The sequence below is a fragment of the Paroedura picta genome, chromosome 17, assembly GCF_049243985.1.
Source record: "Paroedura picta isolate Pp20150507F chromosome 17, Ppicta_v3.0, whole genome shotgun sequence".
Classification (NCBI taxonomy): domain Eukaryota; kingdom Metazoa; phylum Chordata; class Lepidosauria; order Squamata; family Gekkonidae; genus Paroedura; species Paroedura picta.
In genome coordinates this window covers 8,405,070-8,425,926 of record NC_135385.1, presented here as the reverse complement: position 1 = coordinate 8,425,926, position 20,857 = coordinate 8,405,070, and the positions used below count along the sequence as shown (strand labels likewise).

General features: G+C 57.3%; 1 protein-coding gene across 1 annotated transcript; it reads right to left on the bottom strand.

Annotated features, from left to right (window-relative positions):
• Positions 1-5,767: 5,767 nt before the first annotated feature.
• UNCX (UNC homeobox) lies at positions 5,768-12,301 on the bottom strand. The gene is made up of 3 exons (XM_077316886.1): positions 11,836-12,301; positions 10,485-10,660; positions 5,768-7,827 (listed from the first exon to the last, which is right to left on the bottom strand). The coding sequence occupies exons 1-3, from the start codon at positions 12,092-12,094 to the stop codon at positions 6,883-6,885; spliced, it is 1,380 nt and encodes a 459-aa protein (XP_077173001.1). The 5' UTR covers positions 12,095-12,301; the 3' UTR covers positions 5,768-6,882.
• Between the last annotated feature and the right edge of the window lie 8,556 nt (positions 12,302-20,857).

Below are 20,857 nucleotides of genomic sequence, written 5' to 3'. Positions count from 1 at the left end.
AAGCGTTTATTATTATTAATTATAATTATTATTCCCCTGCAATGTTTATAGGACCTCAAAGATCTGCCCTCCCGGGTGGGGGGGGCGGGACGTGGGAAATTGTCTTGATGGGGATTTTGGAAGTGCCTGCAATCTTTTGTTCAGAGGGGCGCAAGACCCAGGCTCAAAATAAAGAGCCAACGGGGAGGGGGGGGAGAGAAAATAGAGATGAGCAAGCGGTAGGAGACAGTCCCACTGGCTTGTCTCTTTTTCCTGTGGCCCAGGCCAGCCAGCAAGGTACTGGGGAGGGGGAGTTAAGTTAGATACTCCCCTCCCTCAGAGAGAGAGAGAGAGAGAGAGAGAGAGAGAGAGAAATATAAATGTAGGGAGGTGGAAGAGGGAACTGATTTGGAGAGGCCTCCTCTAGATGGGGTGGCGGCCCCGCTTGAACTACTACCGGGAGGCGGGTGGACCCGGCCTGGCCAAGCTCTCTCTTGCTTTCTCTTCTTCTTCTTCTTCTTCTTCTTCTTCTTCTTCTTCTTCTTCTTCTTCTTCTTCTTCTTCTTCTCCCCCTCCCTCCAGTTTCAGCAGCCTCCAATTCGGTGCACGCTTCTTCCCCCAAACCAGCCGTCCTCCGTCAGCCACGGCGCTTGGGAAGCACAGGATCTTTGCAAAAGAATAACCCAGCTGCGGTGGAGTGGGGGGGGGGGAGTTTGGGGGGAAAGGGCCTTTCTCCCCAAACTGGAAAAGGGTCCCCTTTTATTGGGGGCCTCCTCTCCCGTTTCACAGTTTTGGGCCTAGGTGAATGGAAAGGTCTTTTTTAGAAAGGGGCCTGAAACATCTTTTAATTCGGGTTCTTTGGGGCTGGCCGTGATTTTTTCACGGGGTGTGTGTGTGGGTGGGGGGGGGGGGTGTCTCGTCCTATTTGGGACACTTTTCTCCAACCCAAACCCGGCCTCTTTCCCCCTGGCCCTGTCCAGCCCCACGGCCACGGTGTGTCCTTCCCAAATCCACCCAGGCAGGGGCACAAAGGTCCAAATGCTCAAACCCACACACCAAGTTTGGACTTTAAACTGGGTTCTTCGCAGCGCCGTTGGGAAGGGAACCTGAGCGTTACTCCGCTGCTGTGTTCACCAGTGTTCACACGAGACAATTCCACGCGTTTGACGCCGAGCAAAAAAAGGAAAGATTCCTTGCAAACCACCCACCCGGTTTATGGCACGGTTTTCTCCCCCCCCCCCACCTGCCCCAGCCCTCCCACAAACACACACAAACCCTCCTGCTTTTTGTTATGACACGTGAGCTTCAGACATGCGTTTGCCAGGCAGCAAAAGAGGCCAAGTTATTAAACATTTGAAGGTTGCTAATATTTCAGTCCTAACCCCTCAAAAGGATTGCTGGGGGGGGGGGCTGATTTTAGAGGAGAGCTTGTTCCTCTCCCCCCTCACCCCCTCTCTCTCTCCCCCCTTCTTTTTTATAATCATCTGTTAACTAGACAAATAGCTTTGCTAGCAACGGATTATCTGATAATCGTATTTTATTAACTTGCGCGGCAAATATTTGATTATCTCTTTCCCCCCTCAGGGTATCAAGCAAGACTCCCAATTTCAGGCGCAGGGTTGGACCCCCCCACACACAAACACCCCATCCCCTATATTTCTATCTGCTGTCTCCCACCCCACCTGTACCCCCCACCCACCCCCACCCACCCCCCAGCATAGCAAAGGAACGAACAAGCTACTGGGGGTGGGGGATCTATTTTTAAAAATATATATATATTATTTTAATATTTATTATTTGGAAAGGCGGTAAACACTTCCCTGTGTTTGACCGGCGTAATTGTGCAAATCTTATTAGCAATATGCATATATTTACTGTCGGGCTAGCGAGTGTTAAATGGATTTTAAATTATATAATTACCAACAGCTCTCTAGTCCTAAATGGAGATTTGGGGGAGGGGGGCGTGCGCGGGGGAGACTTCTGACAGCTCCCGCCGCTACACTACGCCTGGCGAAGCAGGGCATGGATCTTTCTCCCCCACCCCCCAAAAAAAATAATTGGGGGGGGGCAGGGGTGCCAACCTGACGCCCCAGATCTTTGAAGATCATTCCAAAGTGTTTTGGAGACCAGTTTTTGTTAGTGTGGCTTGAACTAGAGACCCCCCCCCCAACCGGGAGATCCTCCAGCCTCCTTCTGCCCGCCTTTTGGGCCCCGGTTTGGGTCGGGGGGCAGAGATGGGGGGCCGGGCCCGCCTGGCCCGCTTTGTTTCAGAGGGGCTTTCTCCTCCCGGGCGCAGGGAGGGCCGGCCGCCGCCGCCGCCCGGCTCTTTAGTTGTGTATAATTTACACCCCGCTCGTGAATCGATCCGACACCTCTGGATGGAGCCGCTCTCATTCTTCACGCCCTTTGCGAGGCAGTGAAATAATATCCTCTCATTAGGAGGCCGCGGAGCTTGGCTAATTTATCCAAACTGTCAGAGCCGTGTACTTCCTCGGGTTAAAAATAAATCAGCGGAGGAGGCTGGGACCTTCCCTCCCCCCCCCCACACCGGCCCCCCTCCCTTCCTCCTCCTCCTCCTCCTCCTCCCCCTCTCCCCCCACCCCCAAGTCCGCGTCCACACGCGCACCCCCGCGCAGAACCGATTCCTCAACAGGAGTCAAGCCGCCTCCGCCGAGACGCGCTTTTTGCAAGACGGCGAGGATTTGGCGAGGATGGCGAAGAAGACCTCGCAGCCCCCCCCCCCCCACAGACACATACACACAGGCCAGAGGAGGGGTGCCCCCACCCCGCCCCCGCCCTCGGCTTTGCGCCCCCCAAAAAGCCCTGCGAGGCCAGAAGCGAACGTACCCCGGGGCAGAGACGGGGGAGCGATCCCTGCCCTTGGGCAACCCCTCCGCCACGTCAGCCCCACACAGGCCCCCTCGCAGAAGGTGGGCCCAAGCCAAGGAAAGCCGGTGCTCCACTCTAGCCCCCCCAAAAAAGTCTCCGCAGCCAGAACTACAAATCTCCTCCCCCCCCCCCCCCCAAGAAAGCTTCTTTCTTTGCTTCGGGTCGTTTATTCCGGGAGGGGGGGGAGGGAGGGAGAAAAAGGAAAGGGGAAAAAAAAAATAAAATAAAATCATATAAGAGCTCGAAGCCTTCGCGAAACGAGGCTCTTGAAAATTACGCCGGATAATTAATTGAGCAAATTTGTTTCTATTAAATAAAAATAACACGTATTGGAGAACTCAATTAGCATTAATTAAGCTTGATATCCTAATCTGGAAGTTGTGTAATAGAAAACAAGCGTTTGGGAAAGGGGGGGGGCGCCTCTTCTCCCCACCCACCACCCACCACCCCACCCCGCCCTCCCTCCTCTCCATGCTGCCTCTTCCCCCCCCCCTCTCCAAACCAGCTTTCGTTTCTTGGCTGTTGGGGAGAGGGGGGGACAGAGAGAGGGAGAGAGAGAGAGAGCGCCAGGCGTTTCTGTGCCTTTGGGCTGGGTGGGTTTCCCCCCTCCCCCTCCCCAAGCCCGCCCTCCCCTCTCCTCGGAGAATTGGAAATGAGAAATGGAGCTGGGGGGGCTCAGAAGGCGCTAAATTAGCTAGCTGATCTGCGCTTATTGCCGCAGACGCGCTCCCCCCATTACGGCGGCGCTCGGCGGCGCCTCTGTTAATATTCCGGGCATGGCGCGGCCGTCTCCCTCGCAGATTTATCAAATGGGGAAATGAATGTATGATGATCAGTTAAATTGAAAATCAGCTCCTGCATGGCAGGCCGACCTGACACCTCCGTAATTAGAAAGAAAAATGATCGCGTCCGATGCATAATAGAGCAAAAACAATTTACACTCTCCCATAATGATCCGCCGTTCAAATTGAAAATTTCTCCTGGTAGAAATTGAATTCATAAAGTATGATTCATGGGCGAAGGCGGGCTCCTGCAGGCGGCCCGGGATCAGATCGATTGATAGTTTGTCTAGATTCGCACAGCCTGCTGCTTTTGGAGGGGGGGGCTGGGCGAGGGGGGGCGGCGCGGGGAGGAGGGGGCGGGAGGAGGGGGGAGCCCTCTAAACTGCTTAAGTAAATCAGTAATTTCACCTTAAGGACACGAGTGTGCGGGCGGCGATTCTCCCCGCATCCATTATACATGAGTCGCCCTTCTCCCCTTTCTCTCTCTCTCTCTCTCTCTCTCTCTCTCTCTCTTTCTCCCCCCCCCCCTTTCCAAAGTCTTCTTCCCTCCCCTTCAGCCACCCAAATGAACAGCTGAAAATTGAAGAAAGGGGGTTGTGGGGGGGGGGGGGGAGAGAGAGAAAGAGGAAGGGAGGCGATTTTATCGCCGCCAGACAAATCGCTCACCTCTCGATAAAATAACCAACATTTTTACGCACGATTTTCTGCTCGGGGTTTCATAAGGGCAAATGACATTTTAAACACGCCGCCGCCGAGGAGGGCGCCCGGGGGGGAGGGAGGCCGCTTTGGAGGTGGGAGGGGAGACAAAGGGGCCGCCCCTGCCAATTTCAGATTTGGAAGGGGGGGTCTCCAACCTGGGTCCCCTGCAAAGACCCGGGGGGTCCCCTGCGCTCTGTTCAAACAGCCTCCAAGTTATACTCTTCCCCCCCCCCCCAATATAAAAAGGAGCTCGGGCGACTTTCTGACCACTTTTAATTAGGCGGAGGAGTTAAATGGAGCGCGGGGGAAGGCGGCGGCGACTCTCCGGGCTCATAAAGACGAACTTTCCCATGCGCAAGGAGTTTGGGGTTCGCGCAAGGAAACTTCCCCGCGGATCGCGTCCCCCCTCAACAAAAAAAGAGATTTCTCCTTCCCCTCCGGTGGTTGTTCTCCACCTCCTCCTCCACCACCACCACCCCGTCCTTTTGATCTAATTATTTCCACACGCCCACCTCGCTAAGCCCGGTCTCCGAGAGAGCAAATATCAGAGTCACTGAGCGAAAATTATGTAAATATTATTAAAGGAACCGGGGCTCGGGAATTCATTTGCAGCGGGGTGGCGTGGGGGGGGGGGGGGGAGAGAGAGAGAGAGGGAGGGAGAGGGAGCCGCTGCCGTCCTTCTGATTATATTCAATTTATTTGCAAATATAGGCCCGATGACCAGGAGGGATCAGAGATATTTAAAGAGGCTGTAAACATCATTCCGCCGCCGCCGCCGCCGCACAGCCTCGCCAGAATTAATGGCTTTAATAATTGGCAAGGCGATTTCTGGGGGATTCGACGCTGCAGATTTCAAGGCGGCCGAGAGACTCCCTATAAATATCTATCCCCACGTCTATAGATTTGGGGGCGAGGGAGGGAGGGAGGGAGGGGGGCGGCGTGGCCTCTTCCTCGGAGTTCCCCCTGCCTCTCTCCCCAAATCCCTCGCCCAGTTTGCTCATATATCTTCGGGGGCAGGTGTCTCGCAGCCCCCAAGGGCTCCCCGAGGGCCCCCTACCCTATTAGAACAAATGCGATCGCCTTTTGTATTAAAAAGCGGGAGGGAGGGAGGGCGGTGGGAGGAGGGGGAGGAGGAGGGAGGGAGGGAGCATTTGCCGCGGCTGTCCTATTATACCCGACATATGATCAATCGTCTGATAAGACGGCAACATCCATATAAGCGACAGAACAATGAAAGATATCATTGGACATCTATCTTAATATAGCCGGCTACAAGAGGGCTGACAAAGAGGGGGGACGGGGGGGGGAGGGGGAGGCATAAGGGAGGGAGGGGAGGGGGGAGGAGGGAGGGGGGGAGGGGGCGTGTGTGTGTGTGTGTTGGGGGGGGCGGCCCCCTCATGAAAATGCCGCCCCACGCCTTCCCCGTCTCCGGCTCCAATATGCGCGCCCACATCCCCCCGGCCGCCGAGGCTATTATTTTCCAATTTCAATTTGACACCCCAGCCTTTCATGCTAATTCTATTATTGTAGGGAGTTTATGTGATTTCATATCACTCGAAAATCGGTAATGTATAATAACCCTTTGGGCGAGGAAACCGAACCCGGGCACGCAGCCACCGGGAAAAATAATTACTTTCATATCAAAACTCACCAGGAGCCGCCCGGTCCCGCCTCGCCCCCGGCCGCTCACCTCGTCGTGGGGAGGGGGCGAGGGGGGGTGGGGGAGACAGAAGGAGAAGGAGAGAGAGAGAGGCAGGAAGGGGGAAAGGCGGCGATTAAAGGAATATGTTTTGTTAAGCAAGAAACACACAGCGAAACGCCCACGGAATTTCTTTTCGGAGGGAGGGGGGGGTGAGGTTGCTTTTTAGCCATTTTTCTCCTAATTTTTTTTTCTCCAAAGGCGTCCAGGGGGGAGACGGGAGGGGTGGAAAAACCAGGCTGGTTTGGTGTGGGTTTTTTTGTTTGTTTTTTTAAAGAGGTTTTTTATTTCGGTTTTTTTTTTTCTTTAAAAAATTACATATATAAATATCTTTAAACATTTTTGCATTTCACAAGGTCTGAGGAGTTAGTGTTGTGTCTTTCGCTGTCGGGAGGGGGGGGTCTGTTTTCTGACAGTCCGAGGCCTCGTTCTCCGCCGCCGCCGCCCGCCCCCCTCGCCCGAGACGCCCCCTTGCCCCCGAGTCCCTCCCGGTTGGTTTCTTTTGGGGGTTGTTGGTTTTTAAAGGAACAAAAAGGAAACGGGGGGGGGAGCTAATCTGTTTAATCACCTGATTTTTAAACGGGTCGAGTTTTGAAGGGGGGGGTGTATGGTAAGGAGGGGAGGGTCAAAGAAAGAGGGGTCGCTTGGCCTCCAAAAATATATATATGTCATAAAACAGAACTCTGGGCGGGGAAGGGGGGAGAACTTTGGGGCTGTCCAGAGGTTGGGGTCGGCCGGTTAATCGCCCCCCCCACCGCCCCCAGGAGTCCAGTCTGTAGTGACGCCCACCCTCTCTGCCCCAGCCCAGCCCAGCCCAGCCCAGCCCGGCGGGGCCTACTCCATGTCCACTTCTTCACAGTCTAAATTGCTGGTCTCGGGCGGGCAGCCGGGCTCGTCTCTGGGCGCGCAGGAGTCTTTCGCCGGGGCCGGGAGGCGCAGGGGGGACTTTGGTTGGGCGGCGCCGGGGGGCGAGGCGGGGGGCGAGGGGTCGGAGATGGCGGCCGTGGTGCTGCTCTTGGGGGGCGCTGGGTCCGGGCTGGGGTTGGCGGCGGGCAGCGGGGAGCCCCGCGGGGGCGGCTCCGGGCCCGGCGGGCTCTTGAGCGCCGTCTGCGGGACGAGGAAGCCCAGCGGCTGCGTGATGGGGTAGAGCAAGAAGTGGCCCTTGCCGATGAGCGGCCGCGCCGTCGGGGCGCAGGGCGCCAGCGCGGGCGCGAAGTCCAGCGGCGCCGCTTTCCGGCGCGGCGGGGAGTCCGACAGGAGGCTCTCCACGCTGAACGGGCTCGGCTTGGGGCAGGCGGGGACCCGCGACGCCACCGACGACGACGACGACGACGACGCCACCGCCATCGCCATCGCCGCGCCCTCGCAGCCCGACGACGGCGACGCCTCCTGCGCCGGGCAGGTGCTGCTGCAGCCGCCGCCTCCGCCGCGGCTGGCGGGGAAGAAGGCGGTGGCGGGCGCGTCGGGGCCCCTGCAGGCGTCGGGCGGGTCCGGGGAGAGGCCTCCGCCGCCGCCGCCGTCGCTGTCGGAGCTCTGCGTGCTGCTGTTGACGGAGAGGCCGCTGGGCGAGTGGAGGCCGCGCGCCTGGCTCTTGAGCAGCTTCTTCTCGTGCTTGCGCTTCTTCTTGGCCATCTTCTCCAGCTCCTTGCGCGCGATCTCCTCGGGGTCCATGGGCTCCCCGCTGCACGTGGTCGGGTGGGAGTTGTGCGCCGGCCGGCCGGGCCCCTTCTTGGTGTTCTCTTTCTTGCGCCACTTGGCCCGCCGGTTTTGGAACCACACCTACACACCGGAGAACGAGAAGCCGTTAAGAGGCGGGCCCGCGGCCGCCCCGAGGAAGCGCCGGGCCGGAGCCGGGAGCCAACCCCCCGCCCCGCCTCTGCCCCGCGCCCCTGGCCCGGGACCCCTCTTGGAGCACCGAGGCGGACCTCTCCCGGCCGCCCCGGCGCGCCTTTCCAAAAGGGAAGAGAAGCGCGCCGCGAAGGGGGACCCGGAGGCGATCCCGGGAGGGGGACTGGGGGGTGCCAGTGGGGCTTTGGAGCGGGCGGCGGGCGGCCAGGGCCCTCCCCGCTTGCCAGAGTCACCTCTCCAAATCTTACGCGCCCTGACACCGGCGCCCTGACCTTCGGATTGAGATGTCCCTCCCGCACCGCCAAGGTTTGGCGCTCGGCCTCCTGACAAACGCCCGCTGGGTATTCGGCCAGCGCGCTGGGGGGGGGGGGGTATCTATTGCTTAAGCCCCCCTTCGCCCGGGCTGGTTGGTTTCTAAAATGATTTTTAAACACGGATTTTCGCAGACAGATGGCCACGGGGCGCCGCGGCCACCTCTGCGCTTCTCGGAAAGACCCCCGAGCGAGCGAGCCGGAGGCGGTCTCCTCGGAAGTCGGGCCACTTATTCCTTATTGCGCGGGGGCTGGCTCCCCAGGTGCGGGCCAGGGGTCGGGGGCACACAGAGAGAAGCGGCAGCGACAATTCTTCGCCTCGCCTCCTTTTCGCCTTGGAGAGGCGAAGGGCGAGGGATGCGTGCGCGGCCCGGCGCCTCGGAGCAGGAGAGAAGGGAACAAAGGTTGGGGGGAGCCTCCTTCTCTCCCTCGCCGCCCCCCCAAAAAAACAAGGCAACATCCCTGGGCAAATTTGCACCGGGGCCTGGCGAGAGAAAGGAAACGCCTAAGAAGCCGGCGCGAAATTGCCCGAAGGCGCCGTCGGAAGGCGAACCGGGACCCCACACGCGGGCGAAGCGACATCCCCTCTCCGCACCCACCGAGGGGCGAAAGGTGGGGGGGGGGCACCAGGCACATAAACACACACGCACACACACCGTCGAATAGACCCCGAAGGTATAGTCCTTCGCAAGAAGCGTGCTGAGCAAAGACCGGCCGAGACCGAAAACACCAACACGGAGTCTCCAAAATCCACGTCTCCTCAAGTTCCCGAAAGCTGGGGGTTGGGGAGGGTTTGTTTTTATTTTCCTCCGCCCCACCCCCCTCCGGACCCCTCTCTTTTCCTTTCCCCCAGCCGCAGAAACCCCAAATATCAGTCTTTTATTTTTATTTGTTTTTAAATCAAGTTTCTTGGGAGACAAACGGTGGACCAATTTTTCATGGAGTCGGGGGTGCCGGACGACCCTTCTTAATTTTTAGTTGGAAAAGTGGGACTGGAAAAGGGGGGGAAGAGGCCAAAAGGGGGGAAGTCCTGGGTTCAAATCGCGCCCTCCCCGGGCCTCCAAGCTTTCAGGCCTTATTGCCTCCGTTCATGTCAGCCAGAATTTCTCATTACTGTATTAAAGCGGGGAGAGGAGCCGCGGGGTCTTGACTTCCTTCACTCGCCTCCGAACAAATTGGATAAAGGGATTTAGAAACAGAGGCGGTCGGGAAAGGAGGGGGAGGCGGCGGGAGAGGAGGAAGGGAGAAATCTCGGCCGCATTTTGCGAGCGCACCTTTGAAAGAAAGGCCGGGAGGGGGGGCGCCGACGCTGTTAGCCCTTGCGACAAATAACTATATAGATTTCCCGGCTTTTTAAGGCGTTCCCGACGGAGAGGCCGGTCTTTCGCAAGGGGTTATCATTATTATCCGCCTCCAGTTTTTCGTGGCGCTCCCCACCACCCTCCCTGCGAATTCGGAATTAAGGGAAACCGTCCCGGGAGTTTAATACATTTTCTAGAAGCGGGGGAGGGGGGGATGGCCGCGACCACCCCAACCCCCCAAGGGAAAAGCGAGAGAAACCCAAGCAAGCCTCGGGAATTTGCGGTCTCGTTCGGCGGAGGCGCCGGCCAAGGTCACCAAGCTTTCTTCGTGTGGTCACACCACCCCCTCCCAACCCAGCCACGAGCTCCATTCACACTTTAAAAGACCCCCCCCCCAAAAAATCTCCTTTCCAGTCCTGGGGGGGGCAAGCGCACGGCTTCTATTTAACCGAAAGTCGCCGCCGCGTTTCCAATTCCGCCTCGAGGGCCCACGGATTGGGTTTTTTTTTTAGGAGTTTGGAGGGGTGGGGTGGGGGAGGCGAGAGGGAGGAGGGAGGGAGAGACGGAGCCGCACGCGCCGGCACTTGATACCAAAAGATCGGGGTTTTTAACATTCTCCCCCACCGAGAGAAATTAAAAGGAAGGCGAATCGCCTGGCACAAACCCGCCCCCCCCCCGGTTTACACCGCTTCGCGGCCGCCTTGGGTTTCCAGGATGGGAGAGGCTTCTAATTCTCTCTCGCTCTCCTTCTCCCCCCCCCCCCTCTCCAAAAGTGAATTTGGGTCAAACGCGCACACTGCTCCCGCAGAAAGACAGGCCGCGTTCAGGCCCCCGCGCTCTTGCCCAGAAGGGAGCGATTTTGGAAAGGCCGAACGGCGGCCGGGATCGTCCCCTTGAGCTCCAAGGCGGCCGCGGTGGGGCGGAGGGGGCGGGAGAGCGACGGCAGGTGGGCCTCTCCCGGCGAGGTGTGCTGTACCTGCACTCTGGATTCGACCAGGTCGAGGCGCAGGGCCAGCGCTTCCCTCATGAACACGTCCGGGTAGTGACTCTCGTTAAAGGCCTTCTCCAGCTCTTCCAGCTGCCAGCCGGTGAAATTGGTCCGCGTCCGGCGTCGTTTGCACCCGGGGCTTTCCTTGTCCGGGTCGCCCGAGTCTGAAAAGGCCAGCAAAGCGGGTCAGGAAGCAACCGAGGCGCGCTCCGAATTCAGCCCCTCCGGAGCAAGAGCCCGCGCGTTGCTACCTCTTTGCTCCCCTCGTACCGTCCTCCTGACGCCCACGAACCGTCCCTTAAGCCCTTGGGGAGGCGGAAAGAATGGCTTGACCCGCTGGGTAAAATATTGTTTTTTTTAAATGAGCAAAACTTTCCCAGACTTTTCTTTTGGCCGTGCGTCGCAGCCTCCTTAGCAGCTTTTGTCGGGGGCAGCGGCGAGAGCCAAATTTCGAGTTTCGGGGCTGCCTGGTCTCCTTTTTTTAGAAAGGTTCATAAGAATCACATTTCCCCGAGCTCAATCCCCGTCTGCCGGGTCCAGGGACTCATTTTGGACAGCTCTAAGCACTCCCTTCCAGGCCTCTGCGTGGGCCTGAAATCTCGGGACAAAAACGGGGAAAGGCTCTGGGTTTTTAATTTAGTCCCCCCCAGTGGTCGATTTGTCCCCAGGATGGGCCACGGGGGGGCCCTGGCGACCCCCAGACCCTGCAATTTCCCAAGGCCTCAAAATTCGCCTCTCGGGTCTCTCTCCACGCCCTCTGCGGCCGAACCCAACCCCTCCCGCCCAAGCCAGAATTTCACCAAGGTGGAGGAAAGACCCCGTTTGGCTTCTGGCAGAGAACGGGGGGGGGGGGGCGGAGAGAGATCCTGGCGGGATCCAAAAAGCAGCTTTCCGGCTGCTAGAAGAATCGCCGGTTCCTTCTCAAATCCTCGCCGTGCCAAAGGGTTTTTTGGGGGGAAATAGAGACGTCAACAGACCGAAGAGGCAAGACACCCTTCCTCTCAAACCCCCCCCCCCCCGCTCCAGCCCCCTCCCCCGATCGTGGCTCAAACCCAGGGGTCCCCGGGATCCGGCGGGACGCTTTGTCTGCGGGAACCCCAATAATCGTCACAGCAGAGACTCGCCTTCCCGAGAAGAGCTCCGCGACCCCAGAAAGGAGCCGGGGGGAGAGGGAGGCCCGCAGGTGCCTCCCCTCCCCAATCTTGGCGGCATAAGGGGACCTCCCGGTTTGGGGGAAGGTCCAGCCTCTCCCCCCCCCCCACTCCGCCCCCCAGCCCACCCCTCCCCGCACTCCTTGGGGCCCCGGGGGCGCGAAGGCCCGGCCGTCCGGGCCTCTTACCGGCGAGCTTGAAGGGCTGGGTGTCCCCGCAGGCCGAGGGCAGCAGCGGGGTGGGGTTGACCACCGAGGCGGCGGCGCAGGAGCCGTTGAGTAATCCGTCGATGGAGAAGGGCACCGAGGCGGCGGCGGCGGCGGCAGCGGCGGCCTGGAGCTGGTGGCCGGCCAGCTCGTAGACGTGGTGGTGGCCGATGGGGTAGGGGAAGCCCACCATGCCGCCGAACTGGGCATGGGGGTGCTCCAGGATGCGGCTGTCCATCATGGGACCGGGGGACGGGGGGGGGGCAGAGGAGGGCGGCGGCGGCGGCCGGGAGGGCGGGGGGGGGGCTCAGCAGCCGCGCACCAGCCGGGCCGGGAGAAGCCGCGGAGCTGCCGGGCGGCCGGCGCGTAAAGAAGGGCGCATGCCGCCGGGCGCCGGGCCGCCTTAAACGCGCTCACCATCGGGGGCCTCCCAATAATTAGGCTTGGGCCCGGGGAATTTGGGACCAATAAGAAGCCTTAATCGCGCCTGACGTCAGAGACGGGCCCGGGCGGCGGCGCTGGCGAGGGGGGGGGAGCCAGCTTCCCTTCCCTTTTCTTTTTCCTTCCCCCCCCCCTTCCCTATCGATTGCTAAATATACCTGACATCCACCCTCCGTAAACGGGATCGGAGTTGTCACAACACGCGGCGCGGGGGGGGAGGAGGAGAGAGGGGGGAGGAGGAGGAGGAGGAGGGGGTGGCTTTGATCCGAACTCCCAGCCGCCCCCCCCCGGGGTCAGGAGGGGGGGCCGCCTAGGCCCGGCTCGGGAGTGGGGGGAGAACTTGGAGAGCCCTGACGGAGCCCCTCTTTAAAGACTCCAAAAAGCCACCGCGGAGTTGCGCTCGGCAAAACCACTAATAGATTTTCCAAACCCCCACCCGCTCCCCCCCCCAGAAAACATTGGCCGGGGTCTTCTCTCGCTCCCCCTCCCCTCTCTCCTCCCCCCCCCCCTTTCCGTCTATACCAGCAAAGCGTCGACGTCCCCTGAACCTTTAAAATGATGTTGCTTCAATTACAGGGATACATTGAGCGGGAAATAGACTGATCCAATAATAGGAGATTCATCATCCGCTCTTTCCTGAGCTGTCAGAATGAATTTAAAACTACAAGCCTTTTCATCTCTTCTCGGGGCTTCTCCGGAGCTGGGAGGGTGGGGGTGGGGGGGGGAGGGAGAGAGAGAGAAGACTTTTTTTTTTAAGGGGGGGAGAGGTGGAGAAGCGGCCGCGCCAAAGAGCAGGGAGGGAGCAGACCCCCGGGCGCGGGTGGGGGCTGGTGGGGGGAGAGAAATTATATTTTTCTCGCGCTCCTCCTGCGCGGGCCCGGCGCCCACTCCGGCGCCCATCCGATCGTATCAATCAAAATAATAATTAACAGCGTCCCCCCTATTGATCCATGGAAAAGCCCGTATTAAATTATGAACGAGGCCAGAGGGTATCTAATTAAAAAGGCCGGCTATTTAGCAGAGAGGAAGGAAAGGAGGCGAGAGGGGAGGGGGGGGGGAAAGGAAAGCAAGTTATGGGGAGGCGAAAGACACGCGCGCATCTCGAGCGCCGTGCGGACGCGCGCGGGTCTGGGGGAACCGACGCGCGGGTCCAGCTACGTGGGAATGCGTCCCTGGGCGGCTGGGGCTTTCTCCTTCCTGGTGCAAAGAGAACAGGGGAATGGGTGTGACTCCCCATCCCCACCGCACCCATAAAGCGGCTCTAACCCCAACGGCCTGGTGTGCTTGTGGAGTCAGAGGTTGACACGTGTCCTAATGAGGACACAGAAACACCTCCCCTCCCTCCTTCAAACGACCAGGAGAGGCGCCTGGGGTCCTCCCCAAAGGGCCGTCCGGCCGCTTTGACTCACGAGTAGCTCTGGCGGCCTCGGAGCTGCGGGAAGAGGCGGGTTTGGTTGGGCCCAACTCCCAGGGCAGCGGGCCTCCTCGGCGGGATGCGGCCTGCGCTCCCCGGCCCGCCTGCGCCTCTTCTGTCGAGCCGCCTCCAGAGGCTGGCGGAGAGAGAAGCTGAGGCCGAATCAAGCGGAGCCTCCCGGCCCAAACCCGAATGGCCTCTTCTGAAGGAGTCCCCGATCCGAGCCAAGGGCACACCCACCGGCGGCGCCGCCCTTCCCGCAAGGAGACCTTGGAAGGGGAGATCCCCAAGAATTCTCCTCGCCCAAACTGGTTGGGGGACTAGGGGGTTTGGCGGCTCCGAGGCTCGGCTTGTTCCCTGGCCTTCCTCGAGAGGCAGCCGCCGCCTTGCCCGAAGTGCGAACCTCTCGAGGGGTGGCCCGTCTCCGGCTTCCTCCCGAGTAGGCGCTGGCGCAAAGCCGCGGGCCTGGCCGCCCTCTGCAGCGCGCCTCTCGCAGGCCCTTGCGCGCGACTTTCTGGGCCACCGTTGCACGCCCGTGGATCGCGCTGCGCCCCTCCCGCGGCCCGAGAGGGAAGGGGTCCGGCCAGCAAGGCCTAGTGGCGCCGGGGCTGCCGCGCGTCCCAAGCCGGGTCAAGCGAAGGCCGGGCGCTCTTCCTTGGGGTTGGGGAGGAATCCCCCCGCCTCGTCTCCAGGCCTCTTCCAAATGGGATCGGGCTTCTCGTTGGGGCAGCCGGTCGGAACGCGTCTCCTCGGAAGGAAACCCCCGAAATGTCCACCCAACCCCTTAGGGTGGGGCTCGCTCCGGCGCCCCCAGAGCGGTGGTCTTAGTTGGAGCTCTTTGGAAAAGCGCTTTTGGGATGGCGCCGGCGCTGGGTTTAGGAGGGCAGCTTTGTTTGGATTCCTTAAAAGAAACCCTGGGCAGAATCTGGAAGGGGGGGGACACACACGGGAGGCAAATTTCTTTTCTGGAAGTCGGGCGCACGCCCTAAATCTTTTGACTTTCTCCTTTCCCAGGGCCAAGCCAAGCGCATTATCCTGGGGGGAACATTTCCGAAGGGTCAAATGCTTAGTTCAGGGGGGGACGGGCAGAAGAGGGGCGCACGGAGGAAGAGTCAAGGGAAGCGAGCCTGAACTGCCATCCGAACTCAAGCCTCGGAATCCGGATCCCCCAATCCGGAATGGCCCTCCCTTTCCGAAACACAACCGAATTGAATCGCCTACAATGCGCCCAACGCCTTGTCTTGTCGTCTCCCCCAAAAACTTCTGCTGGAGGGGAGGGGGTAGCTGTTTATTACCCTGGAAAAGAGAACTGGAATATAGGCCTCCTCGCCCTATAACTCCCCCTCCCTCAAAAAAAAAGCCAGGGGGGGAGAGAGAGAGAGAGAGAGAGAGAGAGAGAATGGGGATGGGGTTAGTATTAATTCCGGGGTGAGAGGCCAAGGGCTTCTCTTTTCAGCATAATTTAATTTCTTTCTCTATAAATACTAAATGTAAACTGTAGCCAGCCACTGAAGCAGGGGGGGTGGGGGCTTCTCCCCCCTCCCCCTCCCTCGCCTTTGCCTGGAGCAATAAAAGACTCGTTTTCTATCGGATTTCAGGACAGAAATGCCAAAGGAACGTGTTTTTGAATACAGAACGGTAATCAATCCAGCGAAGAATAAAAAAAAAAAAACGAGGGGGGGTCTTCCTATCCTTCCTTCCCTCCCTCCCTGCCCCCCACCCTCTTTCTCTCCCCTCTCCCTCCTCCACCCCCCCCCCGCTTCCTCCTCTCTTTATTATAATGAATTAATTCGACTTTATTTATCCCATTTCCTGGGAGCCGTCAGAATGTTAATTTGAGCCGAAATTTCCTTCGCCTCTCATTCCGCTGACCTCTGGCCCCGCGACTGGCGTGTTGTAATAACCCGACTCTTTCAACAGAAGCCCCGATAATTGTTACCTTATTAGCATGCAAATTGTTTAATTAATATTATTATGGGGAAGCATACAAGCCGTCCGTCACTTGACCTCCGGGAGCGAGCCCCGCGTCAGCAACCAGCCCGGGCGCTTTTCAGAGAGATATAAATATATAATAAGAGAGAGAGAGAGAGAGAGAGAGAAAGAAATCCCCCCCTACCCAAAAAAGAGACTCTCTCTCTCTCTCTCTCTCTCTCTCTCTCTCTCTCTCTCTCTCTCTCTCTCTCTCTGATGTCTCCCGGATCCTTGCCTTGCTTCCAAACAAGAAAGGGGGGGATGAATCTCTGCTCAAGTGTCTGAGAGCGACCTTTCAAGGGTGGGGGGCTTTGATTCCAGCCCTTCCCCGGTATCTTTTTGTGCGCATCTCCCCCCGCCCTCTTTTGAACCCGCAAAAGGAGAGCGGACCCCCCCCCTTCCTCTTTTTTCTCTCCTTCTCCGTCCTCCCCCCCTCCCCGACCTCCTCTCCTCTCCTCTCTCTTCTTTTATTATTGCCAACATCAAAAATGTTCTTCTTTCTCTTTTCATAATTGCTTCTCTTCTTCTTCTTCTTCTGTCTGTCTCTCTCTCTCTGGTTGCCGGATTGCGGTCCCCCTTTCCAAGCGCAGGCGAGACCCCCGTTCTCCGAGACCCCCCCCCCCGCCCCGCAGAAGAAGGGAGAGGAAAGGAAAAGAAAAAGGAGAAGAAGAGAGGAAAAACACAGAGAGGGGGGAGAGAGAGAGGGAGAGAGAAACCAGCCCTTGACACGCAGTCCTGGGAGACGTTGCATTTAAATCCTTTTTTCTACAGCGACTGACATTGTCAGATGCTGCCTTTAATTAACTTGATAATAAGACGAACAAGGCGCGCATTCGGGACGCGCCTCGCCTGGTCTAGCCTCCCTCCAAGCCCCCGCCCGCCCCCGCCCCCTCCCCTTCCCCACTTTCTTTCCTTTTTTTATTATCACAATCTCTCTGTTTTATCTGCGCCGGGGCTTCTAATTCCGGCCCCCGGCGTTGTGGGCGCACGCGGCTTCCTTGTTGAAAAGGGAGAGAGAGAGAAAGAGAGAGAGAGAGAGTCACACACACTCACACACACACACACACACACACACACAGGCATTCTCTTGGCCCCAAAAAAGAGACAAGCCCTCCCCCCTCCCAAGCCAACTCCAGAAGGCTGAGAGCTCGCCCACCCCCACCCCCTCTTTGCCGCCACGGGGTCTCTCTGGGCCGCTTCCCTTGGAGGGCAGAGTTTGGGGAGGGGGCAACGGGAAGGGCAGGGGGCCGAAGACCCCTGGTTAGCCGGAGGAGATGTCTGGGAGAGAACTTTGGAGGGGGTGCTGGGATAGCCCTTCCCTGGTTTTGTTTTCAAATAAAGGTGTTTGGGACCCCCCTGCCCACCCCTGGCTTTTCTAAAGGGTCCCCGAGGGAAGGAGTCGGCGGGACTCTCTCGGCTTCACTTTTGGGTCAGGGAAGAAGAAGAAGAAGGGTTGGTTCTTATATGCCGCTTTTCTCTACCCAAAGGAGTCTCAAAGTGGCTTCCATTCACCTTCCCTTTCCTCTCCCCACAACAGAAACCCTGTGAGGGAGGGGAGGCTGAGAGAGCCCTGATATCCAGAACAGCTTTATCAGTGCCATGGCGAGCCCAAAGTCACCCAGCTGGTTGCATGTGGGGGAGTGCAGAATCGAACCTGCCATGCCAGATTAGAAGTCCGCACTCCTAACCACGACACCAAACTTGGGGATGAGGGGGGGGCATTCCCAGGCTTGCCAACTCACTCCTGGTGCCCTGGAAGAGGCCGGTCTGCTTTCTTGCCCCCCTCCCTGGCTGCCCTCCTCTCCCTTTTCAAGTTCAATTGGGGAGGGGGAGGAGGCCCTCCCCTCCTCTGCTTATGAAACACAGGCGTCCCTTCACTCTGAATTAAGCCCCCCCCACTCAAAAGGTGACCTTGCTCCCCCATCCTAAACAGAGCCCCCCTTAGGTGGGTCCATAAAGGTGGGACTCAGTTTAGGATCACACGTTGCCTTCCAGATCTCTGGATAGCAGCCGGGTAGCTCAGAAGAAGAAGAAGAAGAAGGAAGGGTACTTAATTATCCTAATTATCGGCAACGCCATTATCATGAAAATCATCACCATATTATATTATATCATTATTATTAGAATCATCACCACTCTTCTATAACATAACAATGAACTGTCATTAACAATTATTAATTGCTATTAATTGCGCCTTGAATAAAAATTCCGCTGGGACCAGGCACCGGGACATTGTTCTGATATTTAGAATGTATAAGAATGGACTGTTATTGCTAATTGATGAATGTTATGAATTAATGGTCAAATGCATGTGTGGGGTGCCCGTTGTGGGGAGTTTGTGTCCCCTGGAGTTTAGTTTTGGGGTCCTAAAATGCCGTGGCCTGGAAGCCAGCCTGACCTTCCCGGAAAGTCGTGGTATAAATGTTTAAAGCAATACAGAGAAATATAAAACATGTACCTCCCACCCACCCCCAGTTTGCAATCTTTCCTCAAGGAGACAACCAAGGGGCAGGAAAGAGCCTCTCCCCCCCAATCCCCACCCTGTTGGGTGTCTGCCTTGCCTCTTAACCCCTGGCATCAGCACGCCACCTTCCGACAGCACCCCACAACCCCCCCCCCCCGCCACCATTGTGGGCCCTGGGCTTGGGCGACCTCCCAGCTGCTTCCCTTACAAGCCTGCTCCGGTTCTCCCATCTGCTTTTGAAATCATCGACCCTGGCAAAGCGTGGGGTGGGGGGAGTGCGGGGAGTGAGGGGCGACTGCAGGTTTCAAGCGAACCAAAGGTCAAAGTCTACAGGCAGGAGAAGTAAAGGAAAAAGGGGGAAAAACCCACACACACACTCACAGCTTTTGCAAGACACCCACTGTGGATTGCACACAGACACACAACCGGACTTGTGGTGAGGATCCGACCAGAGGATCCAACCTCCAGTCACAGTTCTCTCAGAGCTGTTCTCATGGAACAGTTCTCTCTGAACTCTCTCTCTAACCTCCCAGAGGTCAGGGAGAGGAAAGGAAGGAGATTGCAAGCCATTTTGTGACACATGAGGCCATCTCCGAACTCTCTCAGCCCCATCTGCCTCACCGGGTGCCCGTTGTGGGGAGGGGAAGACAATTGTCAAACACCCGTGGAATATTTCTGGTATTTAAAAGCAGGGTACAAATAAGCAGCTTTTCTTTTTTTTACCCTCACAACAACCCGGCGAGGTAGGCTAGGCAGAAACTGAGCTCACTTCCATGGCAGAGTGGGGGTTGATTGACTGACTGATGTGCTTAGTTCATTTGTAGCTGGCCTTTCCCCCTAATGGGTAGGCTGACATGATTCTCCTCTACTCCACATTATCCACACCAACAATCCTGCGAGGTAGGTTAAGCCAGAAAGTGGGACTGGCCCTGAGGTCACCCAGCAAGCTTCCATGGCACCCGTGAAGATTAGAACCTGGGTCTTCCAGACACAAATCGGATACCCTTAATCGCTGCACCACACATTTTTGTTCTATGTTGCCCGAGCAGACTAACCCCGAATCCTCTTTGGGCCCCAAACCAGGCCTCTGGAAGAAGGGGTACAAAATTCCAGAGGCTCAAGTCACTCTTGGGTAGGGTGGGAGCATTGTGAAGATGAACTGGAGCCTTCCTGTCCTGCCCCAGAAGAGAAACGTAGCCGATAAGCACACAGGGAGAAAAAGAGAGAAAGTATTCCTAGCTGGACAGGAAAAGAGCTTGGGGGGGGGGGGTTATAACACACTTTTCACTAATCTGAGTCCCAAATTGGTTTGCAAACTCCTTCAGACAACCACCTTCCTTCTTCTTCGTTTTAGGCCAAAACGGCTCTTCTTTTAACCTGAAAAGTTTCTATATTAATGGAGGTCAGCATGGTGTTTGCCCATCCTGCTGCACAACAGCCTTTAGATACTCAGCTGGACTGCCTCTCGACCTGGAGGTTCTGTTTCTGGCTGTTGCTGCCAATTACTGACCCGGATTATCACGAATCTGCATGGCAGATGAATCGCCCCCTGTCTTCATTATGCCCTGTCATGCCCCAGGCGGCTCTGTTTGCCTTAGACATTCATTGCTTTTGAGTCCCTGTAGCCCTGGACTCCGTTGCAAGGATTATTGGAGGTCATTGCTGCCTGACAGAGCTCCTTTCACGTTTTGCATCCAGCCCGAAGTTCGGGTGAGAAAAATAGCTTGAAAGTGATAACAATAATAATTTATTTCTAAAAAAAGGATCAGCTGCCTTTTCAGCCTTGCAAAACTCAGGGCAGCTTGCAATACATTTTACGCCTGCTGATAAATTTTTAAAAAGCTAAATTAATCAAATGCACTCCAAAACAAAATGGTCTTCGGACACCGAAAGCGAGGAGGGCAGGCACAACACCCTGGGGAGGTCTTTCCATAAACGTGGGGCTGCCACTGAAAAGGCCCTGCCCCATGCACCCACCCGAAAAAAGCTTCTTCGATTCCGTGTGATCTTAATTGCCACGCAGGAATAAAATAGATGAAAACCGTCCTGCAGATACTCTGTTCCCGAGCTTTAAAGGCTTTAAAAGACAAAAACAACGCCTTGGGTTATTAGTATTAATATATATTAGTAGTAAGGCCGAGCGTCAAAGAACTGAGGCTTTTGAACTCTGGTGCTGGAGAAGACTCTTGCGAGTCCCTTGGACTGCAAGGCGAACAAACCAGTCAGTCCTAGAGGAGATCAGCCCTGCCTGCTCCTTAGAAGGCCAGATTCTGAAGATGAAACTCAAATACTTTGGCCACCTCATGAGGAGGAAGGACTCCCTGGAGAAGAGCCTGATGCTGGGAGCGATCGAGGGCAAAAGAAGAAGGGGACGACAGAGAATGAGGTGGCTGGATGGAGTCACTGAAGGAGTCGGTGCGAGCTTCAATGGACTCCGGGGAATGGTAGAGGACAGGAAGGCCTGGAGGATCGTTGTCCAGGGGGTCGCGATGGGTCGGACACGCGATGTGTCGGATCATCTTGGATCGTTCTCTTTTCCTGCTGCCTACAACTTTTCCTAGCATGATTGTCTTTTCCGATGACTCTTGCCTTCTCAGGATGTGACCAAAGTGCAACAGCCAAAGTCTGTTCATTTTGGCTTGGAGGGGGAGTTGAGGCTTGCCTTCATTTAGAAGAAACGCATTTCCTTTTTGGACGGTTCACCCCATTACAAG

Coding starts and splice junctions, on each gene's coding strand:
- UNCX (XM_077316886.1), bottom strand. CDS start 12,094: ATGATGGACAGCCGCATCCTGGAGCACCCCCATGCCCAGTTCGGCGGC. Junction 10,661..11,835: donor CCAGCCCTTCAAGCTCGCCG/GTAAGAGGCCCG, acceptor TGGCCTTTTCAG/ACTCGGGCGACCCGGACAAG. Junction 7,828..10,484: donor TGGTCGAATCCAGAGTGCAG/GTACAGCACACC, acceptor TCCGGTGTGTAG/GTGTGGTTCCAAAACCGGCG.